The 19,982-nt window shown below is 47.2% G+C and overlaps 1 protein-coding gene across 1 annotated transcript in view; it reads right to left on the bottom strand.

Moving 5' to 3' along the window:
• Positions 1-203: 203 nt before the first annotated feature.
• Positions 204-19,982, bottom strand: part of ITIH5 (inter-alpha-trypsin inhibitor heavy chain 5) — a 76,800-nt gene continuing 57,021 nt past the window's right edge. The window contains exons 8-14 of the mRNA XM_059056564.2: positions 14,786-14,954; positions 11,000-11,309; positions 9,237-9,793; positions 6,604-6,657; positions 4,511-4,627; positions 3,407-3,784; positions 204-1,855 (exon numbers count right to left, since the gene is read on the bottom strand). Of these exons, the coding sequence (XP_058912547.1) occupies positions 1,566-1,855; positions 3,407-3,784; positions 4,511-4,627; positions 6,604-6,657; positions 9,237-9,793; positions 11,000-11,309; positions 14,786-14,954 (1,875 nt within the window). The 3' untranslated portion in view covers positions 204-1,565. The remainder of the gene's footprint in view (positions 1,856-3,406; positions 3,785-4,510; positions 4,628-6,603; positions 6,658-9,236; positions 9,794-10,999; positions 11,310-14,785; positions 14,955-19,982) is intronic.

A 19,982-nucleotide genomic window follows, 5' to 3' on the forward strand; every position in this document is an offset into this window, starting at 1 on the left:
ACTTGAACTCCTGCAGCCACTTGGCCAAAAAAACATGTGGATGTCATTTTGCTGCTTGAATGTTTCCCATTCGAAAATGGGAAGGCAAGGGCAAAGGCGGTAAACAATTTTCTTAGCTCTGATTTCTCTCCTAATGCTACGTCTGCTTCCACATGGCATGAAGGTTCTAGAGTCACTCCCTACTGGAAGAAACGTTCCATGAAGCCAGCACAAAAGCTTTTATTTAATTTGGTCTCACGTCAAAATATTCCATTTCTCTGACCCAAACCTTCCTTTCCCTGCTGTCTGGTGCCCCCCGTGTGTCCATCTGCGTCCTGCACGCAGCAAGAATCAGGCTTACTGAACCTCCGCGGTCCAGCAAAAAGCTGGGAAGGAGGGGGAAAGAGGAGGTCTCAAGACCACCATCTACCTCCCTTCCCCTTGATAATGTGATGGGCGTCACAGGTTCCACAGTGAGGAGGGTGACAGTCATTGACTTCTGACACCACCCTGACCCCTGATTTGAACCTCTCCCTGATGGAATCAGATTTGTCCAAAGCCTCTCGCTCACGCTGACTTCCTGGCCTTGCATGTCTGGGATGTGGGAGGGCTCCTCAGATCTGTAAGCACGTCCGCACTTCCTGCTGAGAACATGCAGTTTGGTTCCTGTAGGTCGGCTCTGTGCTGCCGATACCTCCCCGTCCCAGTTCTGCAAGAGCCTGATTTATCACCTCCTGGGGGACCGAGAGCAAATCAGGTCGGAATCAGGACCAAGGCTGAGGAGCCAAGTGAGAGATTCATCGCGCAGCTGGCCGACGCTCCAGCACTGAGACAGGCCAGTGAAATACACCCACGTGGGCTGCCCTGTTTATTAGAAGCACTCAGCTTTCTGGAATAAATAGGAGAATCTCCAACAGCAAAGTTAAGTGATTTACAAAGCCCATTAGAAAAATACCGGTATATGGGATGCGGAGTCTCTATTTTGAGCCAACTTTTTAAAAACGAAAACAAATTTTCAAGGGCGAGACAACACAGTCGAAGAAAATCCTCTCCTAAGAAAAGACCGAATGGTTTACAGTGAGCAAATCTATGTGCTATTTCATGACTCGTGGCCTGGGCCCAAGGAGGGGTTCCCCTGAGGCAGAGGTTGGCCGCCCATCGAGAGAACGCAGCGGGCTAGGAGGAAAAGATGCCTATGCATTAGTATAAGGCAAAAAGCAGAGTGCCCAAGGCTGGCCATTTCCACGGAGAAAACAGACTTGATGGCCACCTTCCTTCATCAGAGTCACCTTGTGGCAGGCTGTGAGGTGGACAGGCCAGCTGGTATAAGATAGAGACTCGCTTTTAACCGTAGCTGGTCCCTTTGCTGCCACCACCTTTCTCTGCTGGAGATGGGGGAGGGGGAGGGGGAGGGGAGGAGCAGGAAATCCCATTCTTGCTTCAACATCCTGACCCCACCCTTTGCTCAAGCAGGGGGTAGACCACCCCGCCACCAGGGGTGAGTCTTGGGCGGCGGCTACCTGCCACACCCCAGGGTCCCCGAAGACGTTTCCCTGTCACGCGCTCTCGCCTTACGGCTGCTGGCGTCAGAGTCCCCGGGAAGTGCCTGGGCCAAAGGTGGTCTCGGAGTCAAAGGGATGGGCCGCCACGTAGTCTTTATAATCCCCGTCAATCAGGTTGGCGGCGTTGTTCCGGGCAAACCAGCAGTCTACCTGCTGCTCCCCGTTGTAGATCTTCCTCTGCTTCCACACCACTGGGACCTGGTGTCCTTTGACCTCGAGCACGGCCTCAGACCTCTCGCCTGTCTCGGGCACGGAAGGATGGGCAGGGTTCTTGCCGAGCCCAGTGAGCCTGGCCTCCTGGTTCAGGAACTGACCTGAGAGGGCAAAAGAGACGTCGGGTCTAGGTCAAGTGCGAGCAACGTGGTTGAACAAAATCTAACGTCAGCTCGGGCACCGGTGGCCAGCAAATGCGTGGCTGGGACCCAGAGGAAGGGGATGTATGACATCAGCGCAGTGACTGTGGTCCTCGGCTGGAGTCTCCCAGAGGTGCTCCACCCTTTCCAGTGTCTGGGGAGGGTGTGGGGAGGAGAGACCTGAGTGTATTGGTAGTGGCCTCCACTTCTGGAAGCTACCACGGGAAAGATGCCTAACCCACAGAAAGAGATGTCCAACCTCCTACTGAGGTGGGAGGATGAGATGGGGGCAAATAACGAGGGAAGAAGAAGGGTCCGGTCTTGTCCGCTCTCCTCCCTCTGGAGGACCCCTGCCATATGTGCACTTAGTGGGTGTGCACTGGGTGGAGGGTGTGGAAAGCAGGGTCAGCATCCTCCAGGTCGAGGGAGGGCATTGCCAAGGCCGAAGGGACAGCAGTCTGCGTCTAGGAGAGGAGCTTCCCAGGCAAGCTGCACAGAGACGTGTCCAGCTTGAGTGCCAGGAAATCCTGCTTTCTAGAACGAGCCCTGGCAGTGGCTCCCTCTTTACTTGTGGGAAAAGCGCCCACATGCGATTGCACGTGGAGGGAAGCCAGGCAGAGTGGACTGCCTGGGGCTCCCAGCCATGGGGGTGCCGCCCGGGGAGGGGCCGTGCGTCTCCCGCCTGGTGCTGGGCCATGGGATGTGTTTGCATCCTCTCCCCGAGAGTAAAGAACCAGACCTGGAGAGAAGGACTCCTCATTTCTTTGCTCCCTTTCCCCTAAGGCCTGTGCGAATTAGTTTATCAGCCCATTCCTATTCTAGAAGAGTGTCAGGAAGCAAGAAGTATACTTTTCACACTAATCCGAAAAGATATGCGCACCCCAACGTTCACAGCAGCAGTCCATCAACTGACGAGTGGATAAAGAAGATGCGGTACACGGTGGAATATTACTCAGCCGTGAAAAAGAACGAAATTTTGCCACTTGCAGCAACATGGATGGACTTGGAGTGCATTATGCTAAGGGAAGTAAGTCCAGAGAAAGACAGATACTGTATATCACTTATATGTGAAATCTAAAAAATACAAAAATCTAAAAAAATACTTTTTTTGCTTAACAAAAAAAGCAGAGTCGCAGACATAGACAACAAACTAGTGGTTACCAGGGGGGAGGGGGAAGGGGCAAGAGAGGGATGAGGGAGTGAAAGGCACAAACTATTGGTGTAAGACAGGCTCAGGGATGTGTTGTACGACACGGGGAATATGGCCAGTATTTTGCAGTAACTGTATATGGAGTGTAACCTTTACAAATTGTATTTTTAAAAAAGCAAAAAGAAAAATTGGCCATACGCCAAAAAAAAAAAAAGAAAAAAGAAAAAATAGACTCTTCATGAGCTACATAAAGCCCACATTCCTGTGGAAACTCTCAACCAAGTAAAGATACGGGCAGCATCAGCTTCGTTTTGGGAAACTGAATTCTGTGCTGTGAGCCAGCGTGGAGAGCAGCCACCTACCTAACAGGCCATGGCAGTTGCCCGAAAGGCCTTGGCCGTTGGCGACGTAGAAGCCCAGGTGGTCTCGCTGGTAGGGGGCTGGCTTTTTGTAGAGGTGGAGGAGGATGACGAAGGCCACGTTGCCCTGGATGGCGATGGTGACCCTGGCGTTGGCGGACACCGACACCTCCAGCCCCTGGCTCCCCACGGCCGCGCTCTGGTTGCAGGGGAGGACCAGCCTGTCCCCACCATCCACGATGACCCTGGTGGGCGTGATCTCCAGGTAGGACCTCTCAGGCTTGTTGACGAGGATGGTGATGGTGCGGAAGTAAGTGCGCTGTTTCTTGTGGCCATTTGGGGGAGCGGGGGCCCCGATCAGCTCTCCGTTCACCGTCACGCCTTGAAGGCGGGGGGAAGAGAGCAGTGGTTAGAAAAACCACCCCCGCTCTCACGAGAGGGCTTGTCATCGGAATTTCCTTCCTCTCTTGTCCCTCTAGAATCAAGAACTTCCGCTCACACACAGGGACCTCCCAGTGCCCACTGAATGAAGGAAGGAAGGAACGAATGCATGAAGGTATGAGTGATATTTTTACCAACATCCTGGGTAGGAGAAGCTGATGTAGGTTTGGGTGAAAGTATCATAAAAAGGGGGTTGACATATACACGTTACTATATATAAAATAGATAACTAACAAGGACCTACTGTATAGCACAGGGAACTCTACTCAATACTCTGTAATGACCTATATGGGAAAAGAGTCTAAAAAAAGAGTGGATACATGTATATGCATAACTGATTCACTTTGCTGTACACCTGAAACCAACACAACATTGTCAACCAACTATATGCCAATAAAAATTTAAAAGTGAAAAAAAAATAAGTAAATAAATAAAAATTCTAAAAAAGGGGGTTGACATGTTTGTCTGCTTTCATTGCAGTGTCTCGTTAGAGTTCCCAAAACTCTTGTGTGGCCCTGACACAGTATTTTCTTACCATCAGTTTCCACTGCTCCAGATTTGGAGACCCTGGGACACCACTGAGTAGTGGGGGTAGAATGCGAAGATTAGGGGTTTTTTTTTTCGCTCCCCAAACTCAAGTTCTTTCACTTTCTAGGCAGAACTCACCAGAATCCGCATGATCAGAGACCAGCCTCAGGATGTGCCCGGGCTGTCCATCGATGTTGAAACAGACTGTGAGGTTGCTCAAGGGGAAATCTACAACAAAATGGGGGTCTCCATCCGCTGCCAGGACAGGATGAGAACGGGAGAGAAAATGAAAGAGAAGACATTTATCGGGCACCTTCTCTGCGTAAGCACTCTTCTGCTATTTTCTCATGAGTTATTGACTTAACCCTGTCAACAACGCATCCTCCGTGTCTACACGAGGAAGACGACTGGGAGGTGAAGTGATGCACCAGTTACGCAGTCCGTTCGTGGAAAGTAAATATCTGAATGCAGGTCCCCTAAATTCAAATATGAGGCTCCTGTCACCACACTGCAGTCAGACATAGACAGCTGAACTTTAGAGGGAAGCAGGGCGTCACCCTACACTCCCCATGACTACTGAGCCCACATTCTTCAATTCCCTGTGTGGCTTCCACTAATCACTTTCTTCCCCCTTTGCCCTCCCCAGTGAAGAGATGCGGACGAGAACTTCCTGTCCTGTGACCAGAGTGCCTTGGCCCTTAAGTCATTCACAGCGCCAGATGGACACAGCCCTTGCATGAGTAGTAATGACCAAGCCCAGTTTAGGGCTGGTGAGAAGTGAAGGACACAGAGTCAACGGGAGGTCAGGTGGTGCAGCCAGCAATGACCGTGGCAATCCCTCCTCTGGGTCCTACTGACTTTACCGCTCTCAAATTTGTGTCCGCGGATAAGACCACAAAGTTTGGCTGGCCCCCGTTCCTTACCCATTCTCCTCATTTTCGCCTCTGCTAAAGCTGTAGTCTTGCCTCTTACTGTACAGACAAAATATTTCACAAGAGTCTACGCCAATTCTCTTTTCTCGCGAGATTGGAGGGTTAGTTTCTCTCTAATTTATACACCAAACACAATGTGCTCCTGAATTCCTCTCTACTTTACGTGTACATGTATGTATACGCATTTGTATATGGTGGGGGGTATGCGCCAGGAGTTCAGTGTTTTCAAGCTACAAGCCAATTAATGTTCTTGGTGGAACTGCTGAAAAACCCTCTCTGTCCCCAGCGTGACTCAGAAGGGCCTTTGGAAGAAACTGGTTCAACTCACTGTAAAGTGCCTCAAGCACCCAGTGGATGGCAACTTAATAAAGAAATACAAGGCACTGGTCTTTTGTAGATGAAAAAAATAACACTCATTAGAGATAAAAGTCCATATTTTTGGCACTCTGTGGGTACAAATATAACTACGTGACAGTTCTCTGAGAGTTTCTTGAGCTCACACCATATTATTTCCACTCTAATCTTCCAAATCCCTTTATAAGGAAAGATGCTGCCTGCTCCAAAAAAGAGAGGAGAGGTCTGGAAGTCATTACTCCACGCTGCATCCAAGAGGAAAGATTTCCTGCATTCCATAACACGTGTGTCCAAAGGAACGACACGCTACCCACTGGAGACCATGTGTTTCCTCTCTCCAGAGCTAATCTCCAGGTTGTCCTGGGCTATGTGAACCTGCAGGCCCAGCACATCGGCAGCAAGGCAATAAGAAAGACTTACAAAGGCAGACGTGTACATTTGAAGAATAAAACCCAGCCCTTATTCCATCCAGATTTTTATTATAATCCCAGGAATATGGCCAAGGGAAATTTTAGGGTATTGTTATCTGTTCTTCCCTTCTAAAGCCAAGGATCATGAAAATAATAAAATAATAATGTTTAAAAACCTTGCATTGTCACAGATATTTGTAACACCAGAAGCTAGAAGCAAGCATACTTCAGATCTCTAAAAACAAACGTCTTTCCAGCTCAATCTTGACGCATGTGTAGCTCTGTCCATTCACCCTTCTATCAGGGCTCCTGCCAGGCTCCTCAGGACTGGGTTACCCGTGGGGTTTATGTGATGGTTTAATGACGATCCTGGTTTTGAGAACTGCCCCACGCTGCCGGTTTGCACTAAATAAATATGGGTCCTCACATCTCGTCCTATGAGCTGATGTTCTAACTGGCTTCCGGAAATTCCTGGTCATCCGCTTCCTAAACATTTCAACTCTCAAATCACACACCAGCACATTCTCTCCTTTACCTGAGGTTTTGGAGACTTTAATCTTTGGGTTGTATGGTTTCTTGAGAGCAGGTCCTAGAGAGGAGAAGGAAGAGATCCACCACCGTTATTCATTAAAGAGGAGGAAGTGAGAGGTACAGAGGGCCGAGAGGAGTGAAATACAGCTCTCAGATACGTTTGTGACAATTTAAACACATCTCTTTTAAAGGAGGCTCTTGGCCTCGCAACACAAAGTGAAGGTGTAAATGACGAGGCGTAACTATTTTATTCCTCTACAAATTCGATGATATTCTTCTTGTCTGTGATTTCTGTGTATATAATAGGAGAAAATATTCTATCACTCTTAAGGTATAGTTATGGGGGAGGGGGGACAGCAAAGTTGTTTAATGGGGACAGAGTTTCAGGTTTGCAAGATGAAAAAGTTCTGGAGATCTGTTTCACAACGATGGGAATATACTTGACACTACTGAACTACACACTTAAAAATGGTTACGATATAGAGAACAGACTGCTGGTTGCCAGGGGGGAGGGGGTTGGGGGAGGGATGGAGTGGGAGGTTGAGGTTAGCAGATGTAAACTTGTATACAGAGAACGGATAAACAACAAAGCCCTACTGTATAGCACAGAGAACTATATTCAGTATTCTCTGATAAACCATAATGGGAAAGAATATAACTGAATCACTTTTCTGTACAGCAGAAATTAATGCAACACTGTAAAGCAAGTATACTTCAGTTAAAAAAAAAGAATGGAAAAAATGGTTATGATGGTAAATGTTACGTTGTGTGTTTTTTGCAAAATAGCAATTTAAAACAACCAAAAATATACAAGAATGTAAAAGAAAAAGATAACGCGGTAATCCAGGTCTATAGCCACGGGTGTAAGTACAATTCACAAAGCAGCAGGCAAAAATAAACACTCAATTAAAGAATAACCTAAAAGTAAATTACTTTCTGTCAATAAATAAAATTAATATCTTATTTCAAATTGTCTGTATTAAGATTATGCTCCTCTTTACTGATTTTTGCCCCCCAGAAAATGAAGATCACAGTATCTCAATGTTTTTTAAGCGCTCCCTTCTCCAACTGGTCCCTGGTCATCCAGACACAGACAGAATCAGGCCGACCGCGAAGGGGGAGCGATATCTCGGTCTGAATGGCTGCTTCGAGGAGGCTTAAATTGTCACAGACACTCAAAAAAATCATAAAATTGAAACTAAAAAAGCATCTTCAGGGAAATCCTATGTCTAACAAGCCTTTGAGCAATCAGTCAGTTATTCCCTCATCTGTGTTCTTGGCCCTCTGAGTCTCGTGTCATTTGAGTTTGCTCTCTCCTGAAGCTGTTGAGATTTGAGCTGCAGACACTGAATCAAGATGTTACTCAAAAAGCCATCTTCCCTGGATGTGGCATGGATCTCGTAGCACGATGTAACAACATCATGCAACTTACTTTTCATCCTTTTCATCAGAACAAATATTGTACTCGTTTTGCCAAGACAAGTTCCCCTCTTTCTAAAAAGGCAACGTATCAATTTTCACCCCTACATCAGGTCTGAACTTTTCAATAAATTTCTAGTTCTACATGGGAAAGAGTATCTCACATGTCTAAGGACACTTATTACATACCAAGGCCTCTACACATTTAATCCTTGCAACAACCTTTCAGGGAAGATATGACTATCTACATTTCACAGGTGAGGGAATGGAAGCTCAGAGAGGTTCAGAAACCTGCCCCAAGCCACACAGCTGGCGAGGAGGAGCCGTGAGCTGAAACTCTGTCTGGATCCTAACCGTGTGCTCTCCCTACCATGCCCAGGTGATTCTCGGAGTTGAGGATATGAGGATCAAATGAGGCCCAGGGTTAATGTCAGTTCCCTCACCTTAGGACGTGTGAACCTGACAGGAAGTCAAGAAAAATGTCACACGTAAAAAAGTGCTATTTTCCATAAACAGATATTACTGAGAATATAACCCTCTGCTTTGGTTGAATTACTTTTCCTGTCCTTTTCCCATTCTTGGTGCTACTAATTTCCCCTGACAAACGGCACTGAGACAGATAATAAAAATTTCTGTTTAAACTCTGGATTCTCTTGAGAATCCAGAACTTAGTTCCTCCTATATATTAATATCTATAATAAAATAAAATTTTATTAATTTTATTAAATTGTAAACAAAATCATTAAAGTTTAAAAAGTAAAACTTTAATTTAGAAAATTGTAAGTAAAATTAATAAAATATGAGTAAATAAAATATATAATAAAATTTTATTTTCTCTATAAAATAATATTGTATTTTCTCAGGAAAATAATATCAAGCATATGCATAAATGACACAATTGAAGTACTTAAAATATAGAAAGGCATTTAAAAATGAGTATTTGTTTACTTGTCTGTTCATCCCTGTGCCTCCAAGAATGCCTGGTTCACGGGAGGCACTCAATATTGATGATTTATCGATATAGCCTGACTTTACTTTCTCGAATTTCTCTATAGAGATCCATGGTTTATAACAACACAAACACAAGCTAAGGCACTCTCTGAAGGCTAGGAGCTGCAGGTAGAGAACACGGTTTATAAGAATTGTAATACGAGAGAGTAAAACGGACGACCTTGGCCTGAAAAGGAGCCAGAAGGGCCATCCCGAGAGTGCCCTTACCTGGCTGCAGGTGGGCGCCCCTTAGGCTCTGCATCACCGTTTCGGGCCCTGTGGCCGCCGACGTGCCGTAGGCGTCCTCCGGGGTCTCTGTCCGCGGTGCTGACTTGAGCGTCATGGAGGTGAATGGAGTGAGGAAGCGATGGTTCACGGCCATAGCCTGTACCTCCTGCCTCAGCTGCTGCCTCTGCGGCTCCTCATTACTCTGCAGCCAGGAACTCAGCAGCTCCTTCAGCGTCAGGTAGCTCCAGAGACGCTCCAGGTGGTTGGGGTCCTCCTGGCCATCCCCCTTGGGCCTGGGGCTCCCCGGGACGTCGTTCCCCATCCTCCGGGGTTCCACAGGCACGTCCTTCTTGAGTACGACAAACTTCTTACTGTTGCTGGCCGTGACCTCCACGTGCAAGCGGTCCACCTCCCTGTCCACCAGCTTCCCTGCGATGATGATCTCCGAGCCATTGAAGTAGTTGGGGAACAGGGTCCTGGTGGCATGCTCTACCAAGCCGGGTGGATAATCCACGCGGATGTCCGAGAGGAGCGGGGTCCTGATCTCATCGTAGAATCTGGAGAGGAGGTACAGAGAGGGAGAATCGGGGCCTACACTAGCTGCAGGCAGGTCACGTCCTAGAGGAAATCACAGGCTGCCTGGGGGGGCGGATCTGATCTTAGAAGCAACCGAGTCCAACATTCCACCCAGTAGAACATCTCAGACAGGAGGCCGTGCAGCCATAGCTTGAACACCACTGGTGACGGGGAACTCACTATCTCACAAGCTCCCTCACCGTTTGCCAGACTTAAATTCTGGTTTCCTCTTCACCCCAGAACATAACACAGTCAGCGACCCCTTTCAACTGGCCATTGTGCGTCAGCATAAAAACACGATCACTGTAACTAGCAGGCAACGTGGAGCTGACGTTACCTATCCCACCTCCCTCTCAGGGTGGAATTAGAGTAAATACAGGCATAAATCGCTTTATTGCACTTCAAAGACCTAGCATGTTTTCGCAAAATGAAGGTTTGTGGCAATCCTGCATCGTCAGATGATAGTTAGCATTTTTTAGCAATAAACTATTTTTCAATTAAGGTGTGTACATGACACTGTTGCATGCTTAATAGACTACGGTGTGATGTAAACATAACTTTTTTTTGCCTCTTCCGTTGCGGAGCACAGGCTCCGGACGCGTAGGCTCAGCGGCCACGGCTCACGGGACCAGCCGCTCCGCGGCACGTGGGATCTTCCCGGACCGGGGCACGAACCCGCGTCGCCTGCATCGGCAGGCAGACTCTCAACCACTGCGCCACCAGGGAAGCCCGTAAACATAACTTTTATGTGCTCTGTTAAAGCAATCCACCTGTGGGACTCGCTTTATTGCTGTGGTCTGGAACTGAACTGCAGTGTCTCTGAGGTGCCTCTTGAGATGAGGAAGTGCTTTGAAGTGTCAGGAAGACAGTTACAACCCTAAGAGCTAACGGAACACCTAACCTGTGAAAGCCGTCCTGCCAATACTTCACGTAGGTTTTCCCCTTAAATTCTATCATCTGACCAGAATCCTCATTTCACAGCTGGGGAGACCGAGGCACAGACAGTCTTAAAGCCTCAAGTCACAAGGCAGGACCAGAACGTGAACCCAGATCCACCCAGTTGCAAGACCCACGGCGATGTCTCCCATGAAAGGGGTGATGAGCAGACTCGCGGTCCGTCCTCACGTCCGAGCCTCCCGCTGGGCCTGCCCTCCCCCCGCCCCAAGGACACAGACAGGCCCACGGACCCGATGAGCTGGGCGCGGGCGTCGTGGTCCTCGTGGACGTGCCGTGTGAACCCACAGTTCTCCAGGGACAGCTTCTCCAGCAGCTTGAAGTCCACGTCGGCCCCGATGCCCACAGTGAAGATGCAGACCCGGCCCTGAGCGGCCTCCCTGGTGTTGCTGAGGACCTTCACGGTGTTGGTCTCCCCGGCGGTGGGCTTCCCGTCTGTCAGGAAGATGACCAGGGACACGCTGCGGTCCTCCATGTCGTGGTGGGCCATGAAGTCGTTGAGAAGCTTGATGCCCCTCTGCAGGGCCCCGTTAATATCCGTGCCTGCGGGACAGAGAACAGGACCCCTGAGGCGCCTCGCCACCTCCTTTGCCTGGACACACCTTCTCGGGCTCCTCACGGGCACCCGCAGCGGTGACGCGTGGGGAAAGCAGCCACCTGCATCCGTGGGGTGACTCCATGTCACAAAGACTGCTAGAAACTTGGCAAATGACTAGGGACAGCGGAGAATTAGATAACCTTGTCCTGAAGGTGGCTGATGGCACGCCAGCTTAGGCATCTCCACTCCCTTAGCGTGAACGGTTTCCACCTCCTTTTTGGAGAATCGCCTTGGAAAGGGAAGGAGGGTGCTGGGTGCAGGAATTCAGAGAAAGAAAGCGTCCCAGAGGGAAGGGAACGGCACAGAAACGAGGAGGTGGGGATGTGGAAACCATCACGGTGACCTCACTTGTGTCCTGGGGCTGGAGGATGCTGATGAAAGCACTCATTTTTTTTTTTTTTTTTTTTTTTTTTTATTGCTGTCATTGTCTTCCCTGCTTCCTGCCCCTTCAGGATCATTCCTGCTTGTTAGGACCCCACCAAGCGAAGGCTTTCAAGTTTACACCTCCTACCCCTGCCGTTTATAATTCAGACACGCTTGTCATTGCAGCTCTGATTAAAGTCAGGGGACAGTGTCTGTGGGAGGTGCTGGACAGGTATTTTGCTTGGGGGATGGAGAGACGGATGGTTGGTGGAAGTCAAAACTGCCAACTAACATGAGGTTTCTGGATTAGCTAAGAATTTCATTCAACTCTGCTGCTGCTATTCTACCATCGCCAAGAAAAACTGAGAGTTCTTACTGCAGCCGTGAATACTTACTTCCTTTTTCTGACTGCACTGGGGTTTTGTTTTGTTTTGTTTTGTTTTGTGGTTCGCAGGTCTCTCACTGTTGTGGCCTCTCCCATCGCGGAGCGCAGGCTCCGGACGCGCAGGGTCAGCGGCCATGGCTCACAGGTCCAGCGGCTCTGCGGCATGTGGGATCTTCCCGGACCAGGGCACAAACCCGTGTCCCCTGCATCGGCAGGCGGACCCTCAACCACTGCACCACCAGGGAAGCCCTGAGGTTTGTTTGTTTGTTTTTAATGGCCTTATTGACATACCAAAAATGTCATGCATTTTGGTCGCTAGGGATTTTTTTCTTTTTTCGCCGAGCTGCATGGGTATGCAGGATCTTAGTTCCCCGACCAGAGATCCATCCCATGCCCCCAGCAGAGGAAGTGCGGATTCTTAACCACTGGACCACCAGGGAAGTCCCAAAATTTTCTCCCATTTTAAGTACACAATTAATGATTTTTAGTAAATTTATGAAGTTGTGTACCCATCACCACAATCCATCCTCCTGACCGGAGTGATTTTTATCTCCCTGCAAAATGTACCATATTTGAGTGAACTAGACAATTTTCCCCACTGCTTCACATCCTCCAGAATTTCTGGCTAAAATACATATGACTATGATTGTGCAAACACATTGATAATTAGTTCTAAAATGTACACATGGCCCGAACATAAGGGACAGTTACAGCTGAAACAGTATTTAACATTTCTTTGGGTTCACTCACTTGCCTTTCTGAATGCCCAGCCTAATTTCACACTGCCTCTGGATATGTGGGCATGAACCAAAAGGCAGGTGCTTATTTTCTCTTTAACCTAGAACGTGACAATGATGCCAAATCTCTCACTGCATTTTAAAGACCAGGAGAGCCCAGGCAAAGGACGCACTTAGCTTTTCTTTCACGAGACACCAAAGCACAGCACGGCTTGGCATTGAACATTCGTTAAGTTGGGGCATCTCCCGCACACTTAACAATGGGGGGGGGCCTTTCTCCCCAGGGAGCAGCCCCAACTATTCTGCCGAGAGCTCCCCCAGGGTCATCTAAGGACCCAAGTGCACCAGCAAGAGGGACCACTTGGGTAAAATGGCCATATCTGACACCTAGAGAGGACTTCCTGTGTGCAGCCACTGTTCTAAGTACTTTAAATATTTTAACTCTTCTCGTCCTAATAACAAGTCCATTATTATCGTCGCTTTACAGATGAGGAAACTGAAGCATAGAGAGGTTAAATGACTCATAGCTGGTAGAGCTGGATTCAAATCCAGACAGTCTGGCTTCAGAATCTATGTGGCTTCAGAATCTATGCTCATCTCCTGAAATGACACTTTTCTGAGAGAAGTAGATTAATTTTCTGTTCACCTGCAGAGGTTTGGACAATGAAGTCCCAAGAAAAAATAAAAGAAACCGATAAGGTTTCGATGGTTTAGATTCCAAAATACACACAACTGTTTTCTAAAGCTTTATCTCCACCTTCCACACACTAAGGATTCTCATAGCAAGCAGTACCATTAAAATCATTTAAATAATTTTAATGCATATTCTTTGAGTATGCACTGTAGGTCGGGAGCTATGACAGGAAACAGGGGCTAAACAAAGACGAAGGAGAGCTTCTTCCCTCAAAGACTTGACCTTCTTGTCAACTTCCTGCTGTAGATCATCACTATAATATTAAATATAACCTTTCATTTCTCCTATCAACCAGTAAAACGGTAACTAGATGGTGTTGCTGTAGAGACTGGTAGGAAATCCCATTTGTAAATCGAAATTCCATCCAAACAAGATCAAGTTCCCAATGAAGTTCATTTGGGAAGCCAGGACTTTGCCTTGGATGGAAAATAACAAATATATGAGTGATGAGAAACTGAGATAGAAGAGGATGGACAGAAATGGGTGTTTTCCATGTTTCCACAGGCATCCAAAGAAGAATTATCTGAGACGCCTAGGAGACGGTGTCTCTACAGGGGCCTTTAAGAAAGGTGTCAAAGGGTCAGGCTCAGGTCCAACAAACAGTCCAATATTGAGCACCTGCCACGCATCCACTGTCCTAGTGATGGATGTAACAGCAGAAGTCAGCTCTGTGTCCAGGGCTGAAGGAACTCACATCCAGCACAGTTGGTAACACACTGTTCTGATTCTCTAACCTTGGAGTCCTTTGTGGCCTTTTCCCGCATCTGCGTACTTACCTCATCAAGACCCCCCAGCCAAGTGTGCAAAACCTCAGAGTCCTCCCCTTTCCACCCAGAGCACCGCCCAGGCCACCTGGGGTCCAAGAGGACTAACAGCTCAGGAGGGCAGCTTCATCTGCTGCTTCCTAAGGTGCTTATATTCAAATACAAAAAACACTGAATCATCCATTTGGCTTTCATTCCCCACCCCAAAAAAACAATTTACAAAAAGAGCTGCATTGTTTGGGATCTGTGAGATAAACCAGGAAAGGCTCCAAAACCTATCAGGTATTCCCCCCCACTAACTTACTTGACCATCTTAGTTTGGGGCCTGGAAGAGGAGAAACAAACGCCTGGGAAAGCTCTCCCCTGTTATCTCCTTTCCTGTGATCAGCGTCAGCTTTCAAATCCTCGTCTCTGGGCAGAAAGTTAGCTACTCACGTATCCCGTCGAGGCGAGTGGGCAAAGCCGGATGCATGTTTACCTCCGGTCGGTGACATGTGGTGAATGTAGACTTTGCCATCTCTGATATTGTTGGGAGTAACTGACACCAGATGGTCCTTCCACACTTTGACCCGGTTGGAAAATCCAATGATATTGAAACGGTCCTGGGGTCGGAGGTCATGCAGAATCGTGAAAAGGGCATCTTTGGTCTAGGCAAACACAAAAGCAAAACCAGTCACGTCTGAGTGCATGAGTCCACCCGTCCCCTGGCTTGGAAACTGCACGCTGGGGACGATCCCAGGGTTAAAATTAAGTGCCTGCTACATAAAGGGACTCGGATAAATGTCAAGGAACTTTGTCACCTAGCTGGAAAAACAACCAGCATTAATATGTTACAATTTCATAGAAGACACGAATGGGTGTTTCATATATGAACCATCTCATCTGCTGGAATCCACGGTGCATCTAGCCTCTGTATCTTTCACCACTGCTATTCTCTAGACCTGGAATGTTCTTCCTTACTGCCTCACGCCCCTGTTTCATCTGCCAAGCCCCTCGTCATTCAAAACCCAGCTAACATGCTATATTCTGTATTTGCAACATTTTCTAGCTCCTCTAAAGAGAGCACACATCTTCGCTCCTTTAGGCCAGCACTGTCCTCAACATACTCACACAGAAAAGTGTGTATTTCCCGTCATGACTACAGTCTGCTACATGCCTCTTTCCCTTCCTCCACTGTCAGCTCTCTGAAGGCAGGTGCATCTATTTTCTTATCACCCAGAGCAGAGGAGAACTCCTGACACATAGGAGGCGCTAGAGAGAAGTTCAGCGGATGAACAAATGCATGGACACTTCATGAGTTATAGATGAAGGGTATGAATGATAAATACCACTGGAATTTAAAAGAGAACGAAGCATTGCAGGCTGGAGTGATGTGAGAAGGTGTCACAGAGAAGGGGGAATTGAGGATGAGACCCAAAGGAACTGGGTAACTTGAGAGACGAGGGAGGGCATCCCGAAAAGAAGCAAAGGAGGTCGGAGAGACGGCTGGAGGAAAGCAGAGAGGTGACACAGGTGGGTGACACAGGTGAGATCCGGAGATGCTGAGTGAATGAAAGGTGTGCAGGTAAGTCAGACATGACTTGTGGAAAGAGGAAAGAAACCATCAGAAACGGAAAACAGAAAAGCTCCAGGACTGCAAACGAAGCAACCAACAAGGGATTAATCTCCACAATATACAAACAGCTCATGTAGCTCTATATCAAAAACAAACAACCCAATAAAAAAATGGGCAGAAGATCTAAATAGACATTTCTCCAAAGAAGACATACAAATGACCAAAAAGCACATGAAAAGATTCTCAACATCACTAATTATTAAAGAAATGCAAATCAAAACTACAATGAGGTATCACCTCACACCAGTCAGAATGGCCATCGTCAAAAAATCTACAAACAATAAATGCTGGAGAGGGTGTGGAGAAAAGGAAACCCTCTTACACTGTTGGTAGGAATGTAAATTGGTACAAGCACTATGGAGAACAGTATGGAGGTTCCTTAAAAAACTAAAAATAGAGTTACCATGTGATCATGCAATCCCACTCCCAGGCATATATCTGGAGAAAAACATAATTCAAAAAGATACACACACCCCAATGTTCACTGCAGTGCAATTTACAATAACAAAGACATAGAAGCAACCTAAATGTCCATCAACAGAAGAATGGATAAAGAAGGTGCAGTACATATATACAATAGAATATTACTCAGCCATAAAAAAGAATGAAATGATGCCATTTGCAGCAACATGGATGGACCTAGAGACTGTCATACTGAGTGAAGTTAAGTCAGACAACTATCATATGATATTGCTTATATGTGGAATCTTAAAAAAGGGTACAAATGAACTTACCTACAAAACAGAAATAGTTACAGATGTAGAAAACAAACTTATGGTTACCAAGGGGGAAAAGGGGGGAAGTGATAAATCAGGAGATTGGGACTGACATAAACACACTACTATATATAAAATAGATAACTAATAAGGACCTACTGTATAGCACAGGGAACTCTACTCAATACTCTGTAATAACCTATATGGGAAAAGAATCTGAAAAAGAATAGATAAATGTATATGTATGACTGATTCACTTTGCTGTACACCTAAAACTAACACAATAATGTAAATCAACTATACACCAATAAATTTTTTTTAAAAAAAGAAAAAAGAAAAGCTCCAGGAACCTGGACAAGAGTTTCTTAAACAATCAACTCGATATTGTGAGCAAGCACTGCTTTCTCTAAACAAGCATTATTGCTAGACATTGAAAGAGATGTGGCATATGAGGTATAAGGGAGGGGATGCTCATTACGTCATTGCCATGTAATGTCATTGCCATGACCTCTGCCACCTTTCACAGGGGTGAAGAGCACTTCTCTGTAAGGGCAGGAGGGCTGGGGTTCACCCTGGATCCATCACTTACTACCTGTGTGGCCCTGACAGATAAAGACAAAGAAATACTATGATATCACTTACACATGGAATCTAAAAACAGGACAAAACCCAAACTCATAGAAAAAGCGATCAGACTTGTGGTTACCAGGGGCACCAGGTGGGGGTTGAGGGAATTGGATAAAGGTGGTCAAAAGGTCCAGACTTCCAGTTACGAGATACATAAGTCCTGGGGATGTAATGTACGACATGACGACTACAGTTAACACTGCTGTGTGGCATATTTAAAAGTTGTTATGAGAGAAAATCTTAAGAGTTATCATCACAAGGAAAAAAAAGCATTTTTGATCTATGAGATGAGGGATGTTCACTAAACCTATTGTGGTAATCATTTCACAGTAAGTCAAACCATTACACTGTACACCTAACCATACACAGTGCTGAATATCAACTGTATCTCAATACAACTGGGGGGGAAAGATTAAATGCCAAAAAATTAATGGTCCCATTCTCTGAGATCCTCTCTCAGCACACACATCTACTTTGCACTTATCATACTGCATTATCATGATTTCCTCAAGCCCTTTCCCACCTCAGGACCTCTTCACCTGCTGTTCCCTGTGTCTGGAATGCTCTTCCCTAGAGTCTGCATGACCGCTGGCCCCTCCTCATCCTTTAGTTCTGGGCTCACTCGTTTCTCTGTCCTCTCAAGCCTGGCACCCTGTTCTCTGCCTTCACAGCGTCGATAGAGAGCATGTCATTACATATTTGTGCGTTAACTTGACTGTCCAACTCAGCTCCATGCCTCCGAGAGCAGGAGCTTTCTCTGTTCCATTACTCCTGTGTCATACCCAGCTATGCCTGCACGGCAGAGTCTTGATACATTTTTCCAGAAAAAAGTGAATGGTGAATAAACTGTCCATCTGTCACGCTAGACTCCACAAAACAGCTGTCCCCTTGCTCCTCCTCACCCTCCCAATACAACAGTTGGCGCATTGTGGGCTGTCAGTATGTCAGTAAATATCTGTTGAATGAGTAATTGAGACAGAAAGAAGGAGAGAGAGAGAGAGGGAATTTTATGGCATGAATACAAAGGAAGTAAGAGAGACACAGCCCCCATCCTTGAGAAGCTAAGACAGGGAACACTGAGAAGGATGACGTGCAGGAAACAAGAGCTGAATGATGGATAGCACTGAAGCAAAAATAAATAGATCAGATCATGACAATAAACAGATGTGGGTGGAATGCCCTGAGCACTGATGCTGATGGAATTCCCGGAAGCTTGCCTCACCTTGACCCCTCATCCTTCCACTCTGAGCCAACACAACCCCAGCATGAGCAAAGACGGGCTTGGCGTCATTCTCAGTCCAAGAATCTACACCTCTGGGAAGTCTGAAGGTCCACAACTGGGAGGTGACAGATGGGACCACAGCAAGCGGTGGCCATCCCTGAAACAACAGAGTTTGGAGCCCGACACTAAGGCAGGCACTTGGAAATGTTCCCGCTGCTGGGGCTCAGAGCTGGCTGGGCACCCCAGGGTGCAGGCTGGACCTGGGCAAACTCGTTAAAAGGCTGCCGTTTGTTTAGCTGCTGGCATCCTTAGGGATCCTTAAATAGCGTGCTAAAGCCCTCGAGAGGGGCTGGCCTGGCTCCTTTGCTGATTATTTCCCCGTCGTGATGGATGCTCTGCTTTAGGAATAGTCCTTCGAGCCTCTCCACCCTCCTCCCCTGAGCTCAGCAACGACGGGTTTACTTATGACCTTGTAAGGCCACAGCTGTAACTTATCCTCATGTGCACCAGGGCAGGCAGACCTGTGGGCTCCCAGTGGCTCGATTTCCAATTGCCTTAGAACCTTTGGTCTCCAAGTCCTCATCCCAAGAGACCTGGGCAGAAGCTGCCTGGAGCCACCACCATCCGTTAACCCTTTCCGAGCTCCGACCGTCTCCTTAGATGGCGGGGACTGGGGAACTCTGCGTTCTGTAGAAGGCTGAACAGGCAGGAGGAAGGTAAGGGTCCAGATAGAAGAGTAAATGTGAGGGGGCTTCAGCTGATACTTCTGCACCCTGTGTTTATACGCTGAAGATGAACAGAAACCTGGTTGGACTTTTTCCAAGAGTACAGCCCAGAAAACAGGGTAAGCGCACTCCAGAAAGATCAGAGAAAGCCCAGAAAGGCAGAGAATGTACAATCCAAGCTGGTTTGAAGGCCTGAGCTACGCTGAAGGCTCCAATTGATCAGATCCACTCCTTGTGGGTCCCAGAGGGCAATCTGCAAAGACCAGTCTGTACATGTAATGAGAAGGGCTCCTTATGACGTTCCAGGTTGTGTTTGGACTGAAGAAAGATACAGAAGGTACACAGATACAACGAATAGAGGAAAAACTTCTTATTGTTCAGATAGTAAAGAAGCACCTTGGCCTGGAAGGAGCATTTAGACAAGATTCCTTTTAATCTGAGCCATGTAGAATCACAGAGAATAGGGGTGAGTCCCTGCTTGAAACTATTCCATGGTGAGGAATCCTTCTTTTTTTTTTTTTTCTAAATTTACTTATTTATTTTTAATTTTTGGCTGTGTTGGGTCTTCGTTGCTGCGAGTTGCGGCGAGCAGGGGCTACTCTGTTGCAGTGCGCGGGTTTCTCATTGCGGTGGCTTCTTTTGTGGTGGTGCACGGGCTCTAGGTGCGGGGGCACGTGGGATCTTCCGGGACCAGGGCTCGAACCCGTGTCCCTTGCACCGGCAGATGGATTCTTAACCACTGCGCCCCCAAGGAAGCCCGGAATCCTTCT

Source organism: Kogia breviceps, chromosome 3, assembly GCF_026419965.1.
Source record: "Kogia breviceps isolate mKogBre1 chromosome 3, mKogBre1 haplotype 1, whole genome shotgun sequence".
Classification (NCBI taxonomy): domain Eukaryota; kingdom Metazoa; phylum Chordata; class Mammalia; order Artiodactyla; family Physeteridae; genus Kogia; species Kogia breviceps.